This window comes from Trichechus manatus, unplaced genomic scaffold, assembly GCF_000243295.1.
Source record: "Trichechus manatus latirostris isolate Lorelei unplaced genomic scaffold, TriManLat1.0 scaffold00062, whole genome shotgun sequence".
Classification (NCBI taxonomy): Eukaryota; Metazoa; Chordata; class Mammalia; order Sirenia; family Trichechidae; genus Trichechus; species Trichechus manatus.
Genome location: NW_004443998.1, coordinates 1,977,096 through 1,995,769, shown reverse-complemented (window position 1 = coordinate 1,995,769; position 18,674 = coordinate 1,977,096). Strand labels below are relative to the sequence as shown.

The 18,674-nt window shown below is 38.9% G+C and overlaps 1 protein-coding gene across 1 annotated transcript in view; it reads left to right on the top strand.

Moving 5' to 3' along the window:
- The window catches only part of MLF1 (myeloid leukemia factor 1), a 42,686-nt gene that overhangs the window by 11,582 nt on the left and 12,430 nt on the right, over nucleotides 1–18,674 (top strand). The window contains exon 2 of the mRNA XM_004379160.3: nucleotides 8,511–8,658. Within this exon, the coding sequence (XP_004379217.2) occupies nucleotides 8,511–8,658 (148 nt within the window). The remainder of the gene's footprint in view (nucleotides 1–8,510; nucleotides 8,659–18,674) is intronic.

The window sequence follows — 18,674 nt, the reverse complement described above, 5'->3', positions numbered from 1 at the left end:
GTCAACAAATCTTCAAAAATTTTCTCTGTATTTTCTGTTATCCCCCCCCCCCCCATTCTGGTACTCCAATCACTCGTAGGTTATTTCTCTTGATACAGTCCAACATAATTCTTAGGATTTCTTCATTTTTTTTTTAATCCCTTTGTCTGATTTTTCCTCAAATAAATTGCTGTCAAGTGCTTTATCTTCAGTCTCACTAATTCTGACTTCCATTGCCTCAATTCTCTTCCTATGACTTTCTATTGAGTTGTCTAATTGTAAAATTTTATTGTTAATCTTCTGGATTTCTGATTGCTGTCTCTCTATGGATTCTTGCAGCCTGTTAAATTCATCATTATGCTCTTTAATCTTTTTAATTTCCTCTATTGCGTGTTCTGCATTTTGATTAATTTCCTTCCTAATCTCTTGAAGAGTTCTGTATATTAATCTTTTGTATCCTGCCTCTGGTAATTCAAGAAATTTTCCTCCTCTGGAAAATTTCTAGATTCTTTATTTTGGGAGCTTGCTGAAGCCATCATGGATTGCCTGTTTATGTGATTTGATATTGACTGTTGTCTCCGAGCCATCAGTTAGTTATTATATTTATTTATTTTATGTTTGCTTACTGTGTCATGGCTTCTTGTTTTGTTTTGATATGCCCAGGTAGTCTGCTCATATGAGCTAGTTTGATTATTGGCATCTTTGAAGCTCTAATGACCCTGGTGACAGGTGGTTAGATCTGCTACTAGGTAGGTGAGCTCAGGAGTCCACCCATTCCTCCTGTATGGATTCAGCTCAGGTGCCCAGGCTCTCACTTACAGTCCTAGACAGGCATGGGTGATTGGTGTAGGCACAGGCATCTGGCTGCAGCAGGAGAACACACTCTGAGTGAGGCAGGGGAGTGACAGCCACCCCCAAGTGTCCAGGAGGAAGGCATGTCCCTGTTCCCTAGAGCACGTAGGTGTGTGGGTTTTGCAGCCAGACTATGAGTAGCTAATGCTATTGGCTGTAAGGACTGGAGGGCACCTCTTATTCATGGGCCCCTATCACAGGTGGCTAGGCAGTATGGGTGGAACCACCAGTCCTCAGGCCCCTGATGTGGGTAAGTGAAGACCCTGCTTAATGGGGAGAGCAGTGTCAAATGTCAAGAACCTGCCACTTCACAGCTGAAACAGTTGAACTTAGAGTTCCAGTATATATGCTGTTGTACTGTGGTAATGAGGGCCTACGCTGTTGAGATGGGCCCACACAAGTCTCTGCAGGGGGAAGTGCACTCAAAGTCCGTGGATCCCTTGTGCCTGTGCCTAGGCAGAGGAGACGTGCCTACCCTGGGTTCCTGGCTTAGGGGAGCCAACAGCTTATTTTTTCCCCTATTTGTTAATTTGTTCACTCTCCAAGGCAGGGAGAATGGCTCCGGACGTGTGACGGATCCTACTTCCAGCTCAGGGGACTCGGCAGTTGCTGAAGCCCGTCCGGGGCCCAGTGCAGAGCAGGGAGCGGGGAGGTAAATGGGAGAGAGGTTTTTCCCTAAGGTGGGTATTTTTGATCCACGCGGTAAGCCATACACAAGTACTCATCTTTCGTCGAGGGCTGCTTCTCATTGGTTTTGCGTAGCTGAGTAGACTCTCAGTGTCTGGGTCTCTCCCAGTGCAGAATACACCTCCCGAGCATGGCTGCTTGCCTGCCTCACGACTTAGCCCCGAGCTGATAAGGCCTGAAGGTCTCAGGCTCTTGCTGGGCCAGGTCTGGCAATTCCTCACTGCTTCCGAACTGTCTCTCCCTTCTACTGCCACTCAGTCCAGTTCCTCAACTCTGCCTTTGATGTTCAGGGCTCCCAGATGGACATATTATAATCAAATCACTTGTTTTTTTGGGTCTTTGTTGTAAGAGGGTCCACTCAAGCGTCTGACTACTCCACCGTCTTGGCCCCGCCTCCTTCTGAGTCACAATCAGCATTTCTCAAGCTGAAAGAACTGAAGGGAAAATTCAAGCCTCGAGTTGTCTTACTGAATGATTCTATGGGCAAAAAATTGAATGATGCAGGAAGCATCAAAAGAAAATGGAAGGAATAAAGAGTCACTGTATCAAAAAGAATTGGTTGTCATTCATCTATTTCAGGACGGAGCATGTGATCAAGAACCGCTGGTGCTGAAGGAAGAAGTTTAAGCTTCATTGAAGGTATGAGCAAAAAACAAGACTCTAGGAATTGATGGAATACCAATTGAGATGGTTTAAAAAGCAGATGCAACACTGGAAGCACATACTCATCTATGTCAAGAAATTTGGAAGTTTTAGTTTGTCTTGTTCTAATAGTGTTGCAGGAGTTCTTATATATTTTGGGTACAAGTCCTTTGTTAGATATGTGTTGTGAATATTTTCTTCTGCTCTATGGCTTGTCTTTTTGCTCTCTCAATGGTGCCTGCAGGAATTATTAACTGATGAAAACTTGATCATGTTTCAGATCTCATTTTTTCCATTATTTTTCATCAGCACTGTACTTAAGACTCATCCATGTGACTACTTGTGCATCTAACTTATGCTTCTGACTGCTACATGGAGTCCATGGTGTGCACCCACCATGTCTGACCCATCTACTTCCTAGTGCTGGAGCCCCAGGCAGCCTCCAGCCTTCATCCTCCTCCCTCAAAACAGCACTGCATTGTAAAAAAAAATTTGGAAGAAAGCTACCTGGCCAACTGACTGGAAGAGATCCGTATTCATGCCCATCCCAAAGAAAGGTGATCAAATGGAATGTGGAAATTATTAAATACTGTTAATATCACATGCTAGCAAAATTTTGCTGAAGATAATTTAAAAATGACTGCAACTGTACATCAACAGGAAACTGCCAGAAGTTCAAGCCAGTTCATAAGACGAAGTGGAATGAGAGATAATAATTGCAGATGTCAGATGGATCTTGGCTGAAAGCAGAGACTACCAGGAAGATGTTTACATGTGTTTTATCAACTACATGAAGGCATTCAACTCTATGGATCATAACAAATTATGGATAAGATTATGAAGAATGGGCATTCCAGAACACTTAATTGTGCTCATGTGGAATCTATACACGGATCCAGAGGCAGTCGTTTGAACAGAGCAAAGGAATGCTAAACCAAAAACCTGTTGCTGGCCAGTTGATTCTGACTCATAATGACCCTATAGGGCAGAGTAGAACTGCCCCATAGGGTTTCCAAGGAGTTGCTGGTGGATTGGAACTGCTGACCTTTTGGTTAGCAGCTGAGTTTTTAACCACTGTGCCAGCAGGGCTCTGGTGATAATACATGTCTTAAAATTGGAAAAGATGTGTGGCAGGCTTATATCCTTTCACCTTATTCAGTCTGAAGAAACAGTCCGTGAAGGTGGAAAAAGAACTTGGCATCAGGTTTGGAGGAAGACTCATTAAAAACCTACGAAATGCAGGTGACACAACCTTGCTTGCCAAAGTGGTGAAAGTCAAAGACTATATAGCCTTAAGTATGTATTACACCTGAATGTGAAGAAAGTGAAAATTCTCACAACTGTACCAATAAACAACATCATAATAAATGGAGAAAAAAATTGAACTTGTCAATGATTTCATTCTACTTGGATCAACAATCAGTGTTCATGGAACATGCTGTCAAAAAATCAGATGATGTATTGCATTGGACAAATCTGCTGCAAAAGACCTCTTAAAAGTTTTAAAAAGCAAAGATGTTACATTGATGACTAAGGTGCGCTTACCCCAAGCCATTATTTTTCAGTCTCCTCATACACATGCAAAAACTGGGCAATGAAAAAGGAAGACAGAAGAATTGAAAGAATTGATGCGTTCAAACAGTAGTGTTGGCGAAGAATAGGACTGCTGGAAGAATGAACAAAGCAGTCTTAGAAGAAATACAAACAAATGTTCCTTAGGAGCAAGGAGGGTGACACTTCACCTTGCTTAGTTTGGACACATCAGCAGGAAAGACCAATTGCTAGAAAAGGACATCATGTATGGTAGAGGGCCAAGGGAAACCTTCAATGAGATGGATTGACACAATAGCTGCAACAAGGGATTGAAACATACCAACGATCATGAAGATAGCACAGGACCACACAATGTTTCATTCTGTTATGTGTAAGGTCACCATCGAGTTGGAGCTGACTCTGGCAACTAACAGCAATTATCTACAAAGGGACAAGGGGAAAATTTGGGGCAGGTTATGCATATGTTGTACATCTGGACTGGTGAATTTTCCTGTATGTAAAGTATACGTCAAGAAAGCTGAATTAAAACAACCTTTCTGCAGACACAAATGCAAATCCAGCTAAGCTATTTGCTGATCTTACTAAATAACATAACTAGATTTAAGGGATGTCTGCATATGAAGCAATTATATTTTTGATTTCCAAAGTAATGTATTAATAAATTTTGAGCTCCCTTGGGATAGATTTATGTGTACAAATAGTGTAGAGTTCAAAGGAAAAGCTCTTTCTGCCTGGAACTACTGGAGGAAGATAGACGTTTTTGAGCATCCTCATGGTGACATCAGATGTTTGTAATTGGATTAGAAGGGAGAAGGGTGACCTAAGGAGGATTAAACTGAGGTGGAGAAGACTGAAAGGAGCGAGGGCAACTGGAGGACTCTACTGGACTGCAGAGAAGAATAAGATTGACTTGGTAAAGTGGACTCCAGTCATGGCATGCATTAAGTTCTAGAATGAGCAATAAGTAATTGACCAGTGGGTCACTGACTTTTCAACTGGAACAAAGTAGGAAAATCACTATGGTAGGCAATAGAAATTTTAGGTTCTTGAATGGAGCTTTGGATGAAAGAGGTAACATCAGATAGGAGCTGAGTGTCAATATTTGTAAAACATATAGAATAGGTCCTGGAACATGATAATTGGTATATGCATTTTTAAATAAGTCTCTTTTCCGTGAGAGGTACTTAATAATAGAATAGTAGGGAATGGCATCTGTACATGAATTAAGAAGAGAAGGTAAGGGAAGTTAACGTTTTTCCAGCATATTATATGGGCCTGTTACTGTGCTTTGTGCTTTCAGATACATTATTTAATCTCAGCAATAGGGATATATATTATCCTCATTTTACAGCTATGGAAACTTAGGTTCAGGAAGGGAGGTTTGAGTTGTCATAGGGGAAAAAGACGCCAGACTCTGATTTAATCAAAAGAGATTTTTATTAAGCCAAGACAAAGACGATCATTCAAGTGAGGGACACTGTTAGCATGTACCCAGTTCAGAGGCTGAAGGAATCCACCAGATGACAGTCATGTTGTCCATTATATACTATATAGGATAAAGAAAATCATCACAAGGTCATTATTGATAGCAGATCAATTCATCACTGTTGTTGGTAGGACAACAGAAGCGGAGAAGGGACCGTGACTAGGATACGTACATAATTACAGGTTTAAAAAGGTTAGAGGATCGGTTCTGGGGTTTTAATTAACTGGCTGCATGGTGGCTGGGATCAACTCACGATCACGTGATCCTGAGTGATAGTCACAAGGTGGTTATAAGACAATACCAGGACCCCAACCTTTAACTTAAACCAGATAACATGCATTGTGGAGCATTTCCTTATTTATTAACCAGTGGAGAAAACTGGTGTGCCAGTTTTTCTATCACATAACCAAGGGAAAAGAAAATTGGACCTTATCCTAGGTTTCCTTACTGTGGCCCTATAAGATTTAAGGGTCTCCAATCTCCAGATTAAATTCTAACTAAGTCATATACCACAACTACAGAGGGGCGGTATTCCTCAGAGGTTGGTGGGGGGACTGTTTAAGTCAAGATCACCAGGGATGCTTTATCCACAAACCCCACTTAGGACTAGGGGATCCCATCTCTAGGAGTAGGGAGCAGGAATCGGCATTTCTAACTGGTTCACCTGCTGGCTAGTAATCTCAAAAAAGTTTCGAGAACTACGATCTTAAAATGCAGCAGATATTTTTACCATATGGTGATTTCTAGTATTTAGAGTTCTTAGAAATTAAAAGTTGACCTCTTAGAGGTGATCTAGAGCTTTGTCTTTGCCTATTAAAATATATGTTGTACCTTTAAAGTGTTCATAACATAGCTATAGTTCTCAATTCTCACGTTTAATAAATAAGAGTTGAAAAACAAACCAACATTCTATATTTGTCCTCACTAGAATTTATACTGTGTACTACCCAAAGCAGCCTCTACCCAGAAGCAGTATTTTTCAGATTCCTTTTTTTTTTGTTGGCATGTCTGTTGTTGTTGTTGTTAGGTGCCGTTGAGTGGGTTCCAACTCATAGCAACCCTGTGCACAGCAGAATGAAGGACTGGCCTGTCTTGCATAATCCACATAATTGTTGCTGTGTCTGAGCCTATTGTTGCAGCCACTGTATCAATTTATCTCGTTGAGGGTCTCCCATGTTTTTTTTTTACTGACTCTCTACCAAGTATAGTGTCCTTCTCCAAGGATTGGTCCCTCATGATAACATGTCCAAAGTATGTTGGAAGAAAACTCGCCATCCTTGCTATAAGGAGCATTCAGGCTGTACTTCTTCCAAGACAGACTTGTTCATTCCTCTGGCAGTCCATGGTATATTCAGTATTCTTCACCAACACCTTAATTCAAATGCATCAATTCTTCTTCAGTCTTCCTTATTCATTGTCAAGCTTTCACATGTGTATGAGGCGATTAAAAATATCATGGCTTGGGTAAGGCACACTTTAGTCCTCAAGGTGATATCTTTGCTTTTTAATAAAGAGGTCTTCTGCAGCGGATTTGCCCAGTGCAATATGTCATTTCATTTCTTGACTGCTGCTTCCATGGGCGTTGATTGTGGATCCAAGTAAAACAAAATCTTTGACAACTTCAATCTTTTCTCCATTTATCACGATGTTGCTTATTGGACCAGTTGTGAGGATTTTTGTTTTCTTTATGTTTAAGGTGTAATCCATACTGAAGGCTGTGGTCTTTGATCTTCGTCAGTAAGTGCTTCAAGTCCTCTTCACTTTCAGCAAGCAAGGTTGTGTCATCCGCATATTGCAGGTTGTTAATGAGTCTTCCTCCAATCCTGATGCCCTGTTCTTCTTCATATAGTCCAGCTTCTCGGATTATTTGCTCAGCATATAGATTGAATAAGTATGGTGAAAGGATACAACCCTGACGCACAGCTTTCCTGATTTTAAACCATACAGTATCGCCCTTGTTCTGTTCGAATGACTGTCTCTTGGTCTATGTACAGGTTCCTCGTGAGCACCATTAAGTGTTCTGGAATTCCCATTCTTTGCAATATTATCCATAATTTGTTATGATCCAAGCAGTTGAATGCCTTTATATAGTCAATAAAACACAGGTAAACATATTTCTGGTATTCTCTGTTTTCACCAACATCCATCTGACATCAGCAGTGATATCCCTCATTCCATGTCCTCTTCTGAACCTGGCTTGAATTCCCAGCAGTTCACTGTCAACACTTTTGAATTATCTTCAGCATAATTTTACTTACATGTGATATTAATGATTTTGTTCAATAATTTCTGCATTCTGTTGGATCACCTTTCTTTGGAATAGACACAAATACAGATCTCTTCCAGTCAGTTGACTGGGTAGCTATCTTCCAAATTTCTTGGCATAGACAAGTGAGCACCTCAAGCGCTGCATCCTTTTGATAAAACATCTCATTTGGTATTCCGTCAATTCCTGGAGACTTGTTTTTCACCAGTGCCTTCAGTGCAGCTTGGACTTCTTCCTTCAGTACCATTGGTTCTGGATCATATGCTACCTCCTGAAATGGTTGAATGTCAACCAGTTCTTTTTGGTACAGTGACTCTGTATTCATTCCATCTTCTTTTGATGCTTCCTGCATCGTTCAATATTCTGCCCATACAATCCTTCAATATTGCCACTCAAAGCTTGAATTTTTTCTTCAGTTCTTTCAGCTTGACAAATGCCAAGTGTGTTCTTCGTTGTTGCTTTTCTAACTCCAGGTCTTTGTACCTTTCATTATGATACTTTACTTTGTCTTCTCGAGCTGCCCTTTGCAGCTCTTTACATCATTTCTTCCACTTTAGCTACTGTACGTTCAAGAGCAAATTTCAGTCTTTTCTGACATCCATTTTGGTCTTTTCTTTCTTTCCTGTCTTTTTAATGACGTTTTTCTTTCTTCATTTATGATATCCTTGGTGTCATCCCACAGCTTGTCTTGTTTCTGGTCATTAGTATTCAGTGTACCAAATCTATTCTTGAGATGGTGTCTGAATTCCTTTAGTGATGGTATGTCGTCTGAGATGTGTTATTTGTGTTAAACATTTTTATACAGTAAGGGATAAATAATGGTGTATTTTTATTTTTATATTTAAGTGAATTATAAACCCATGGCCATTGAGTCGATTCCGACTCATAGCGACCCTGTAGTGAATTATAGTGGATAAGAGAAGAAAAATATTTCTTAAATTTATATTTATGGGTAGTGAGTCTTAATGAAATCATTCTATTCTCCTAAACTCGTTATTTAAATTTCAACACATAATCTTATGTGCTTATATATATTTTCAACAGTGATTCTTTTATGGCACACCGAGAAAGTATGCAACAGATGATGAAAAGTTTTTCTGAACCTTTTGGAAGAGACTTGTACAGCATCTCCAATGGTAGAGGAAGAGCTCGTAATCGTAGAGGACATGATGATGATGAAAACTCCTTTAGTGTAAGTTGTTTATTGTAAAGATAATTAGTGAGAAGTTTCTGTGGGATGTGAAGAAAAATATTAACAGAATATATCTGTGATGATAGGATATGACTAATACTTGTGGTGTAGAAATATATAAGGGGGACCTGTTGGGTAGCTGAATCCATTAACAATAAATTGTTAGCTGTTTGAATTCCACTGTGCTACCAAAACTTCTAGGACCATAGTGTTATATTGAGCCAAACCTAAACCATCATTCTTCCTTTAAAAAGTATATATATATACATATTTCTCACCTTATTCCTTTCACGTCTTAAACAGTCAAGGAAATATCCTTTCTATCCCATATACCACTTTTTTCCCCCTACTTTAAAATAGCAGCCAAAGCTGTGGTGTAATGCTTTATCTTTATTGGACTAGGCAACTCTGATCTTCTGTGTAGCTACCGTGGACTTTCAAAAATTTGGTTAACTTTTGTGTCTCAAAAGCTTGAGCAGCTAAAATATATTTTCACAAGCCCTGTGTGAGAGCAAAGCTGGGAGGTTACAACACGCTCAACTAAAAATATATGCATAGATATAGATAGATATAGATATCTTAACTATTTTCCTTCTTGCCTATTTTATTTCTATTACTTTATAAGACCTTGGAACAAATTTGCAGGAATGTCTATAAAGATGAATCTCTGCAGTTGAAATGTAGATATTTGGAACTCTGTGAACTTTGAATTGGTCAATTGGGAAACTTCCAGAATCTTTCTTTTTATCATGCACACAAGGTTGAAATTTCAAAAATTGCTGCCGAAAGTACATTTTCATATTTTCTGTTTGCAATAATAAGCTTAAATAGAGCAAAACATTTCAAATACTCCTAGGAAGTTTGATGAGTAAAATTACATTTGCCATTTAAATGGAAGTAACCTTCATGTTCTGTTTCATACATATTAATGTATAATCTGCACACAGCACATTCACATTCCTGACCAGGACTCAGGCCAGTGCAGCGGCCACAGGAACAGCCATAATTGCCAACTCTGGAGATGGAGCTTGAATTTCCCAGGCCACCTCTCGGGAGGAGGCTCCAGGCACCGCAGCCAGTGGCAAGTGAGAACTGTTACTAGGCAAAATTCTGTCTCCTGGCAACTCGGAAGTGGGAAATTGGCAAAACTGAACCGTCAGAGACAGACAGCAATTTTAGTCACTGGCTGTTTGTACCAGCGGAGGTGCCTTGGCCATTGGGAAACGTGAGTGTAGGATTGCAAATCAGGGGCAACAGAGGAAAGATGAGTCAGGGAGACCATAAAAGTAAGTTTATTACACCCACAGTTACCAGAGGGGTACACAGCAGAGCATGCTGGACCACAAGGGAGCACTTGGCGCCCTTACTGCCAGATGTATGTCATTAATGCACAAATAGGTAGTAGATTTTTCACTATTGTTGTAAAAGCAAAATGTCACATAACCAGACAGTCTTTAAATGAGGAGTGGGTGAATATAGCTCTTTCTGTTTCTGCACATAAATGGGCTACTCTCCTCCTTGGTAGAAGAAGGAGGAAGTGATGATTTTACTCCCCTACTTGTAAGCATAGAAAGGAGAGCTGTTTATAATTCAGCTGAAAAGTTCTTGAAGATGTCTGTACACATAAGCTGCAATTCTCCTGGCCATCCATTGGAAGCAGAAGTAAATGTTTCTTTCTAGAGCACTTGTGCTTAAAACACTTGAATGTTTAACAAGAGCTGGAATAAGACATATGACCAAAAGATAAATTTCTGTGTAACTGTAGTTTGTAAGGTTCATACTTTAAAACTATTTGCGTTGTTAGCGTGCCTCATACTATATTTACCTTGCTGAAGTGGCTTTCCATCAAGTATTTGGGGGGGAAAAAAGGGAAAAACACAGCTGAATTAATATGGTTGTCTAAATGTGATGACTGAATAAGAGAAGTCAAGTAGGAAAATGATCTTGAATACAAAAGAAGGCCATGACTGACATTTGAATGAAAAACTAAGAATTGTTGCTACCTTGTCCAATGTAGGTGCCATAATAATTACCTTCTAAGATTATGGATCGTTTATTAGTGTAGGCTAAAGTCTATAGAAGGAGCCCTGGTGGTGCAGTGGTTAAAGTCCTTGGCTGCTAACCAAAAGGTTGGCAGTTTGAGCCCACCAGCTGCTCCATGGGAGAAAGATGGAGCAGTCTGCTTCCATAAGGATTACAGCCTTGGAAACTCTGTGGGACAGTTCTTCTCTGTCCGATAGGGTCACTGTGAGTTGGAGTCGACTTGATGGCAGTGGTTTTTTAAAGTCTGTAAGGAGTCCCTGGCTGGTGCAAGCAACTCATTTGGCTGCTAACCAAAAGACTGAGGGTTCAGTTCTACCCAGAGGTACCCTCAGAAGAACGACCTGGCAATCTGCCTCTGAAAAATCAGCCATTGAAAACCCTGTGAAGCCCAGTTCTACTCTGACACACATGGGTTGCCATGAGTCAGGATCAACTCAACGGCAACTGTTTTTGTTTTAATTCTGTAGACTGGCCCTATCCAATAGCACTTTCAGGATGATGGATATATTCTAAATTTGCTTTGTTCAGCGTGGTAACCACTAGCCACATATGGCTGCTGAGCGCTTGAAATGTGACTGGTGCTACTGAGGAACTGGGTTTTTACTTTGATTTCATTTTAATTACTTAAATTTTAAATAGTCACATGTGGCTAGTGGCTACTTTAATGGACAGCATGACTATAGACATTCATTTAGACTCCAAAACTTTTAGCTTTTTTTGACCAGTCCTAAAGAAAGAGCACTAACCTTTAGTGCTCAGGAAAGACCAGTTGCTAGAACGGGACATGTTCGGAAAAGTAGAGGGCCAAGGAAGATGAGGGAAACCCTCAGTGAGATGGATTGACACAATAGCTGCCACAATGGACTCCAACATACCAACAATCGTGAAGACAGCACAGGACTTGGTAGCATTTGTTCTGTTACACATAAGGTTGCCCCGAGTCGGAGACGAATTGATGGGAACAACAGCAATCATGTATGTGAACTTGTCATCTTATTTCTTACTTAATAATCATCTCTTTAAACATTTTTATAAGAAAACCTGCAGTATTGATCTAGCTACCAAATAAAAGTAAATGTATTTTTACTGTATCGAGCATTTTAAAAAACATTAGCTATATAAATTCAGTAGTTTTTAAAATAATAAATACTGCTTGGTAGCATCTACTTGCCTCTCACCTCTAAAATAAAGCAGTATACATTTCTCTTTATTACATTATAATGTAACAGCTATCTTTATAAAGCCAATTATTATATTATAATGTAATAGCTATCTTTATAAAGCCAACACCAAAGCATTTTTTTCTTATTCAAACAAAAAATCCCTTTGCCAACCAAGAATACTGAGGATTGTTCTAGGGCAGTTGAAGGGCAGCAGTAATTTTTAAAATACAGGAATTTCATCCTGTTAGAGCAGATTTTCAAAGGAACATTCAGTCTCTCTTTGAGCCAAAACTCTTATTTTTTCCTGTAATTTTATAATTTATACAGTCGGATTTGTACTGGTGAGATGTGATTCTTCTTATCTCCCCCAGGGTGTGATACATTTGGCAAGTGAATATCTAGCTTTGAACGACTTTTGTATAAACAAAAGTCAGTCGATCAGTTAATTAAAGAAAACAAAAACAAACCAAAAAAACCTATCTCAACTTGACCTTTCTAAGTGTTTCATAACTAGGTATGAATGTGGGAACAAAAATGAGCAACAGACTGCAGAAAATGAAAAAGCCAGCTGATGATAAACTTTTAAAAGCACAAAGCTTTTTGAGCATGCTAGCTCTGTCCTAGTCTGTTTTAACTTTTATTAAAAATTTACACTAAGCTCTCTCTCTTTTTGTAACCGATAGGTTTTAAAATAAACGTTTTGAGTAAGCAGTGAGCCATTATGTGGTAAGCTATTTTGGTGTAGAGATTCCCTCCCCTAAGGTTTCTCAAGCTGAAAGAACTGAAGAAATAATTCAAGCCTCAAATTGCAATATTGAAGGTAAAATATTGAATGATGCAGAAGGCATCAAAAGAAGATGGAAGGAATACACAGAGTCACTGTACCAAGAAGAATTGGTTAACGTTCAACCATTCAGGAGGTAGCATATGATCATGAACCAATGGTAATGAAGGAAGAAGTCCAAGCTTCAGTGAAGGCATTGGTGAAAAACAAGGCTTCAGAAATTGGCAGAATACCAATTGAGATGTTTCAACAAACAGATGCAGCACTGGAGGTGCTCACTCGTCTATGCCAAGAAGTTTGGAGGACAGGTGCCTGGCCAGCCAACTGGAAGAGATCCATATTTGTGCCCATTCCAAAGAAAAACAGAATGTGGAAATTATTGAACAAAACCATTAATATCATACAGAAGTAAAATTATGCTGAAAATCATTCAAAGTGGTTGCAGCAGTACATCAACAGAGAACTGCCAGAAATTCAAGCCAGATTCAGAAGACGACGTGGAATGAAGAGTATCATTGCTGATGTCAGATGGATCATGGCTGAAAGCAGAAAATACCAGAAAGATGTTTAAACCAAAATAACAAACCCATTGCTATCAAGTCGATTCCAACTCATAGCAACCCTGTAGGACAGAATAGAACTGCCTCATACGGTTTCCGAGGAGCAGCTGGTGGCTTCGAACTGCCGACCTTTTTGGTTAGCAGCCCAGTGCTTAACCACTGACTATGCAAAGGCATTCAGCTGTGTGGATCATAAATTGTGGATAACATTGCAGAGAATGGGAATCCCAGAACACTTAATTGTGTTCATTCAAAACCTGTACATAGACCGAGAGGCAGTCATTTGAACAGAACAAGATGATACTGCGTGATTTAAAGTCAGGAAAGTTGTGTGTCAGGATTATATCTTCTCATCATACTTACTCAATCTGTATACTGAGCAAATAATCTGAGAAGCTGGGACTATATGAAGAAGAATGTGGCATCAGGATTGGAGGAAGACTCATTAACAACCTGCGAAATGCAGGTGACACAACCTTGCTTGCTGAAAGTGAAGAGGACTTGCAGCACTTGCTGATGAAGATCAAAGACCACAGCTTTCAGTATGGATTACACCTCAATATAAAGAAAACAAAAATCCTCACAACTGGACCAATAAACAATATCATGATAAACAAAGAAAATATTGAAATTGTCAGGGATTTCATTTTACTTGGATCCGCAACCAACTCCCCTGGAAGCAGCAGTCAAGAAATCAAAAGACGCATCGCACTGAGCAAATCCGCTGCAAAAGATCTTTGTATTAAAAAGCAAAGATATCACCTTGAGGACTAAGGTGTGCCCGACCTAAGCCATGGCGTCTCAGTCTCCTCATATGCATGTGAGGAGCCCTGGTGGCACAGTGGTTAAGAGCTGTGACTGCTAACCAAAAAATTGGCAGCTCAAATCCACCAGCTGCAACTTGGAAACCCTATGGGGCAGTTCTACTCTGTCCTATAGGTTCCCTATGAGTCGGAATCTACTCGATGGCAACAGGTTTTTTGGTCATATGCGTGTGAAAGCTGGATAATAAATAAGGAAGGCCAAAGAAGAACTGATGCCTTGGAATTGAATATACCGTAGACTGCCAGAAGAACGAACAAATCTGTCTTGGAAGAAGTACAACCAGAATGCTCCTTGGAAGCGAGGATGGTCGGACTTTCTCTCACGTACTTTTATCACGTTATCAGGAGGGACCAGTCTGTGGAGAAGGACATCACACTTGGTAAAGTAGAGGGTCAGCAGAAAGAGGAAGACCCTTAACAAGATAGATTGACACAGTGGCTGCAGTGATGGTCTCAAACACAGCAAAGATTGTGAGGATGACACAGGACCAGGCAGTGTTTCAGTCTGTTGTACATAGGGTCACTAGAAGTTGGAATCGACTCGACCGTACCTAACAGTAACAAAAGGTTAAAAAAAAGCACTCCATAGACAAGCAAAGAACAGAAAAGGAATTCTTAAAGCAAGAGCTTTAAAGATATATTTTTTGTTGTCGTTGTTATGTAAAGATATATTTACGTATTATTAAAAATAATTCACTTTTCTGTACCTAGCTCTCTTCAAAGCATTTAATACATTATTGTATTGTATCACTGTTTTTCAAGAAACAAGAACCAGATTTCATCCATTATGGATTAGAAGTGCCTTAACTTGAACTATACTGATTCTTTTTTTAATGAGGTTCGTCTCACAACTGAAAGTCTAATTATCTCAGTGAATTATTTACTGTTATGATATCAAATTCTTGGTATTTGGTATTCTTAATGTTGTTGTTGGTGGTTGCTATTACATTGGCTTTGACTCATGGCAGCAGTTTATAGAAGAGAACACAACGTTGCCCGGTCCTCTGCCATCTTCATAATGTTTGACTCCGTTGTTGTGGCTATTGTGTCAGTCCATCTCATTGAGGGTTTCCCTTGATTTTGTGGGCTCTCTCCCAAACATGATGTTCTTTTTTAGCGATTGGTCTTTCCTGGTGTGTCCAAAATACCATAGTTTTACACAAATAGCATGCTTACAAAAATATCTCAAAGGGGGGGGCAGTTGGCAAACCTAGAAGGCATGCGTTATTTGCGTAAAACACAGGAAGTTTCACCGTCTTTGCTTCTAAGAAAATTCTGGTTGTATTTCTTCTAAGACTGATTTGTTCGTTCTTCTGGCAGTCCATGATATATTTAATATTCTTCACTAATACCACAGTTTGAACGCATCAGCTCTTTGGTCTTCCTTTTTTATTGTCCAGCTTTCACATATGAGGCGATTGAAAAGACCATGGCTTGGGTCAGGCACACATTAGCCATCAAAATGACATGTTTGCTTTTTATCTTAAATGTTGTAGAAAGAAAAAGTCAACAGTAATCACGATGGTTATAAAACAGTCCCATTATCTGATAATTTCTCATAGTAAAAACATATTTAGAGCAATGTTTATTTTTTAAGCATAGTAGATAAAAATCCATATTTCAAATAGCCATCTTGATAATTTTTTCTTTATTTTTTGCCAATTTCTGGGTAGTTGTCATCTTTGTCAGCTGTATGATGAGGTGAAAAAAACTCGTGCTAAAAGTAGAAGTATCAGCTCTGCCATTTTCTTATGTTTGCATTATCAGCATTTTCTTCAGTGCATAATTTCTTTATGGGAATATTTTAAACCAGTTGTCCATTTCGTGAGGACCAGTTTTGTTTTAAAACTAGATAATTTAATATTTTAATTCATTTAATGAGGTATCTTATAACTCAGGATCTGACATTTAGACTGAGTGATGGTGCCAGAGTCAATCTAAAGTCTGTTCTTCCTTTCTTTCTTCCTTTTAGTAAAAAGTAATAGAAATAGGCATTTTATTGGTGGTTTTTGTATATCGCCATTAACTGCATCCAGCACACTTTGGGAATTACTGTTCTAGGTAGACATTGTAAGTATGTATCATGTGATATATATTCTACAATTTAATATAAACACACAGTTCTTCATTTTTCAACATAAATTACACAGGGAGAAAATTGCAGGTGAATGATGGTAAAACTTTGTATATACTGTTTGCTCAGGAATTCAGATTTTATTTTCAAAACATGAAATCTCCAAGTAGTGAAAGTTTTTAATTTCTAAGCATCTATATAAAATTTCATTTTTATTCATCTGTACCTGTTGAGGAATACAATTTGTGAACTATTGATTTTTATTATTCCACCTATTATACTTAACCTAGTTTTGCCCATCAAAGAATAAATATTTTTAAAACTATATATAGGAACCTTTCTGAAGTCTAAACTAAGTTTTTAGGAGGCATTCATTAAATTTATATCCAGTATCTCTAATAATCTTTTGAAATTTTATTAATATTGATAAAAATTTTTATTTTTAGTAAGTTCAGACATGATTAATTGATCTAAAAATATGGAATAGTTGAGCAAAGGAAAGATGATTTAATCTTATCATTGTACCTTATGTTTTCATTAATTTTGGTGTGAATTTTGTATTTCCTTGGAGAAATATTTTTCTTAATCCATAGCAAATTCTTTTTCTTTCAGCTGTCTTTAGTAAATACTAGTCATATTTAAAAGTGATATATGGCTTTCCTATTTGCCTGCAGAAATCTCCTTTTCTTCCTGTCAGACTCTACAATGAATAATAACCAGATAATTTTTAAAAATGTATGTTGAGTTCTTTCTGATTAAAAGGGTTCTATAATTTTGTTAGCTGTGAGCTATGTGACTATATACTGCCTTTCTTTCTTTTTCAGGTATTATTGTAAAATCAATATAACCAAAACTAACTGGATTTTTTATTTTTTAGGCAATGAGTAATTCCCCTGCGCCTTTTGGCAGTTTTGGTGGCCTGGTTCGTATCAGGAGAAACAAACCATTCCAGCTGTATTTGCTGACAAATGTTTATTTAGTTATTTACTATTAACTCAAGCTGACTGAATTGGCATGTAGCATCACTAACTTTCATAATGGCTTTTTAGTATTTGTATTGAGAACCTCCATATCAAGTACTAAATTTATCTTAGAGTGTTTAGACATATTTTCTGAAAGTAAGTCATGTCAAACATATGTTAGTCTTCAAAAAGAAAAAGTAGATTTTATTAGGTGAATACTCGCTTGATTTACAAAAGAATCTCCATAGTTGTATTTGACTGTCATGCTTATGATGATCCTCCAAGAGGTGAAGAACCATCAAACTGTAGATGAATGAGCCCAACAAAGCCCAGATGCGTTGTTTTCTCTGGAATTCTGTTGCCAGCTTGTTCATGTTGTTTTTCCTTGCCCATGCGCAAGGATGGCTGCTCTGCAGCTAGCTTTTCTCTCACGGTGTTTCTTTGGGCTTTGATCCCATTTTCTAGGATGTTAGTTTCTAGCACGCCCTAAAGGCATTCTGAGGAGTCGCAGAGAATAGCATGAATTAGGGACATTTGATATGGATGCATCTAAGCGCTCGTGATAGTTTCTTTTTGATTCCTTTGTGCTACGCCTGAACCATTTGTCTCCCTAAAGTTTGACATGTAACATTTGTTCTTCTCGACCATATTTTAGGGAGACAAATGATGAAGGAAAAAAAGCAGTTACAACACAGAGTTATCAGTAAAATGATCAGGAAGTTCAGCACTGGTGGGAGCACACACACATAGAAAAGAGCGCTTAGCCCAGACCTTTTGGGGAGGGGAGGTGAGTGGTGGAGGTCAATGAGGGAAAGCTTCCTGAACCTTAGGGATAAATAAGAGTTAGCCAGGAATAGCAGAAGGTGGAGAGGAAGAGCACTCAATACCGAAGAAACAGCACGTGCAAAGACCTGGAGGTTAGGAAGCTCAGCAGTGTTTCAGGATTACTTAGTCCTAGAGTGCGAGTTGGAGAGTAAATACCAGTGAGGCAGGAGAGGTAACCAGGGACTTCTTTAGGCCCTAATCATGAATGTGGACATTCTCTTAAGAGCAGGGGAACAGTTGATGGATTTTGTGAAAATGTAGTAATAGAGTCAAATTTTCATTTTCAAAAGGCACTGTGCCTGCAGAGGGGAACAAGCATTAAGCGTGCATTAAGTTGAAGCATTAACTAAGTGTTAGTGATAGCTTCTACTTGGGTAATGGTGATGGTCATAAAGAGAAGTCTCTCATTTGAGAGAGCTAACGAGGTGAATGGGTAGAACTTGATTATTGATTAGGTTGTAATAGAGAAAACATTTAAGTGTAACTTCCATTTTTCTGGTAGGAAGAACAGGTGGATGGGAATGCCACTAAGCTAAGAACAGAGCATTGACGCAGTGCGGGTGTGAGGGTGGCGGTGGTCAAAATGATCGCTTCAGTTTTGGCTGTTTAGCTTTGAGGCGTCTGTGGTGAACGGTTGGATATATGGTTTCAGCTAGAGAAAATTTGTTCATTCATTCAGCGGTTATTTATCGAGCCCTTCTCTGGCTATGAGTCAGAATCAACTCGACGGCAGTGGGTTTGGTTTCTGGTTTCTCTGTGCCAGGAATTGTAAGTAAGTAAG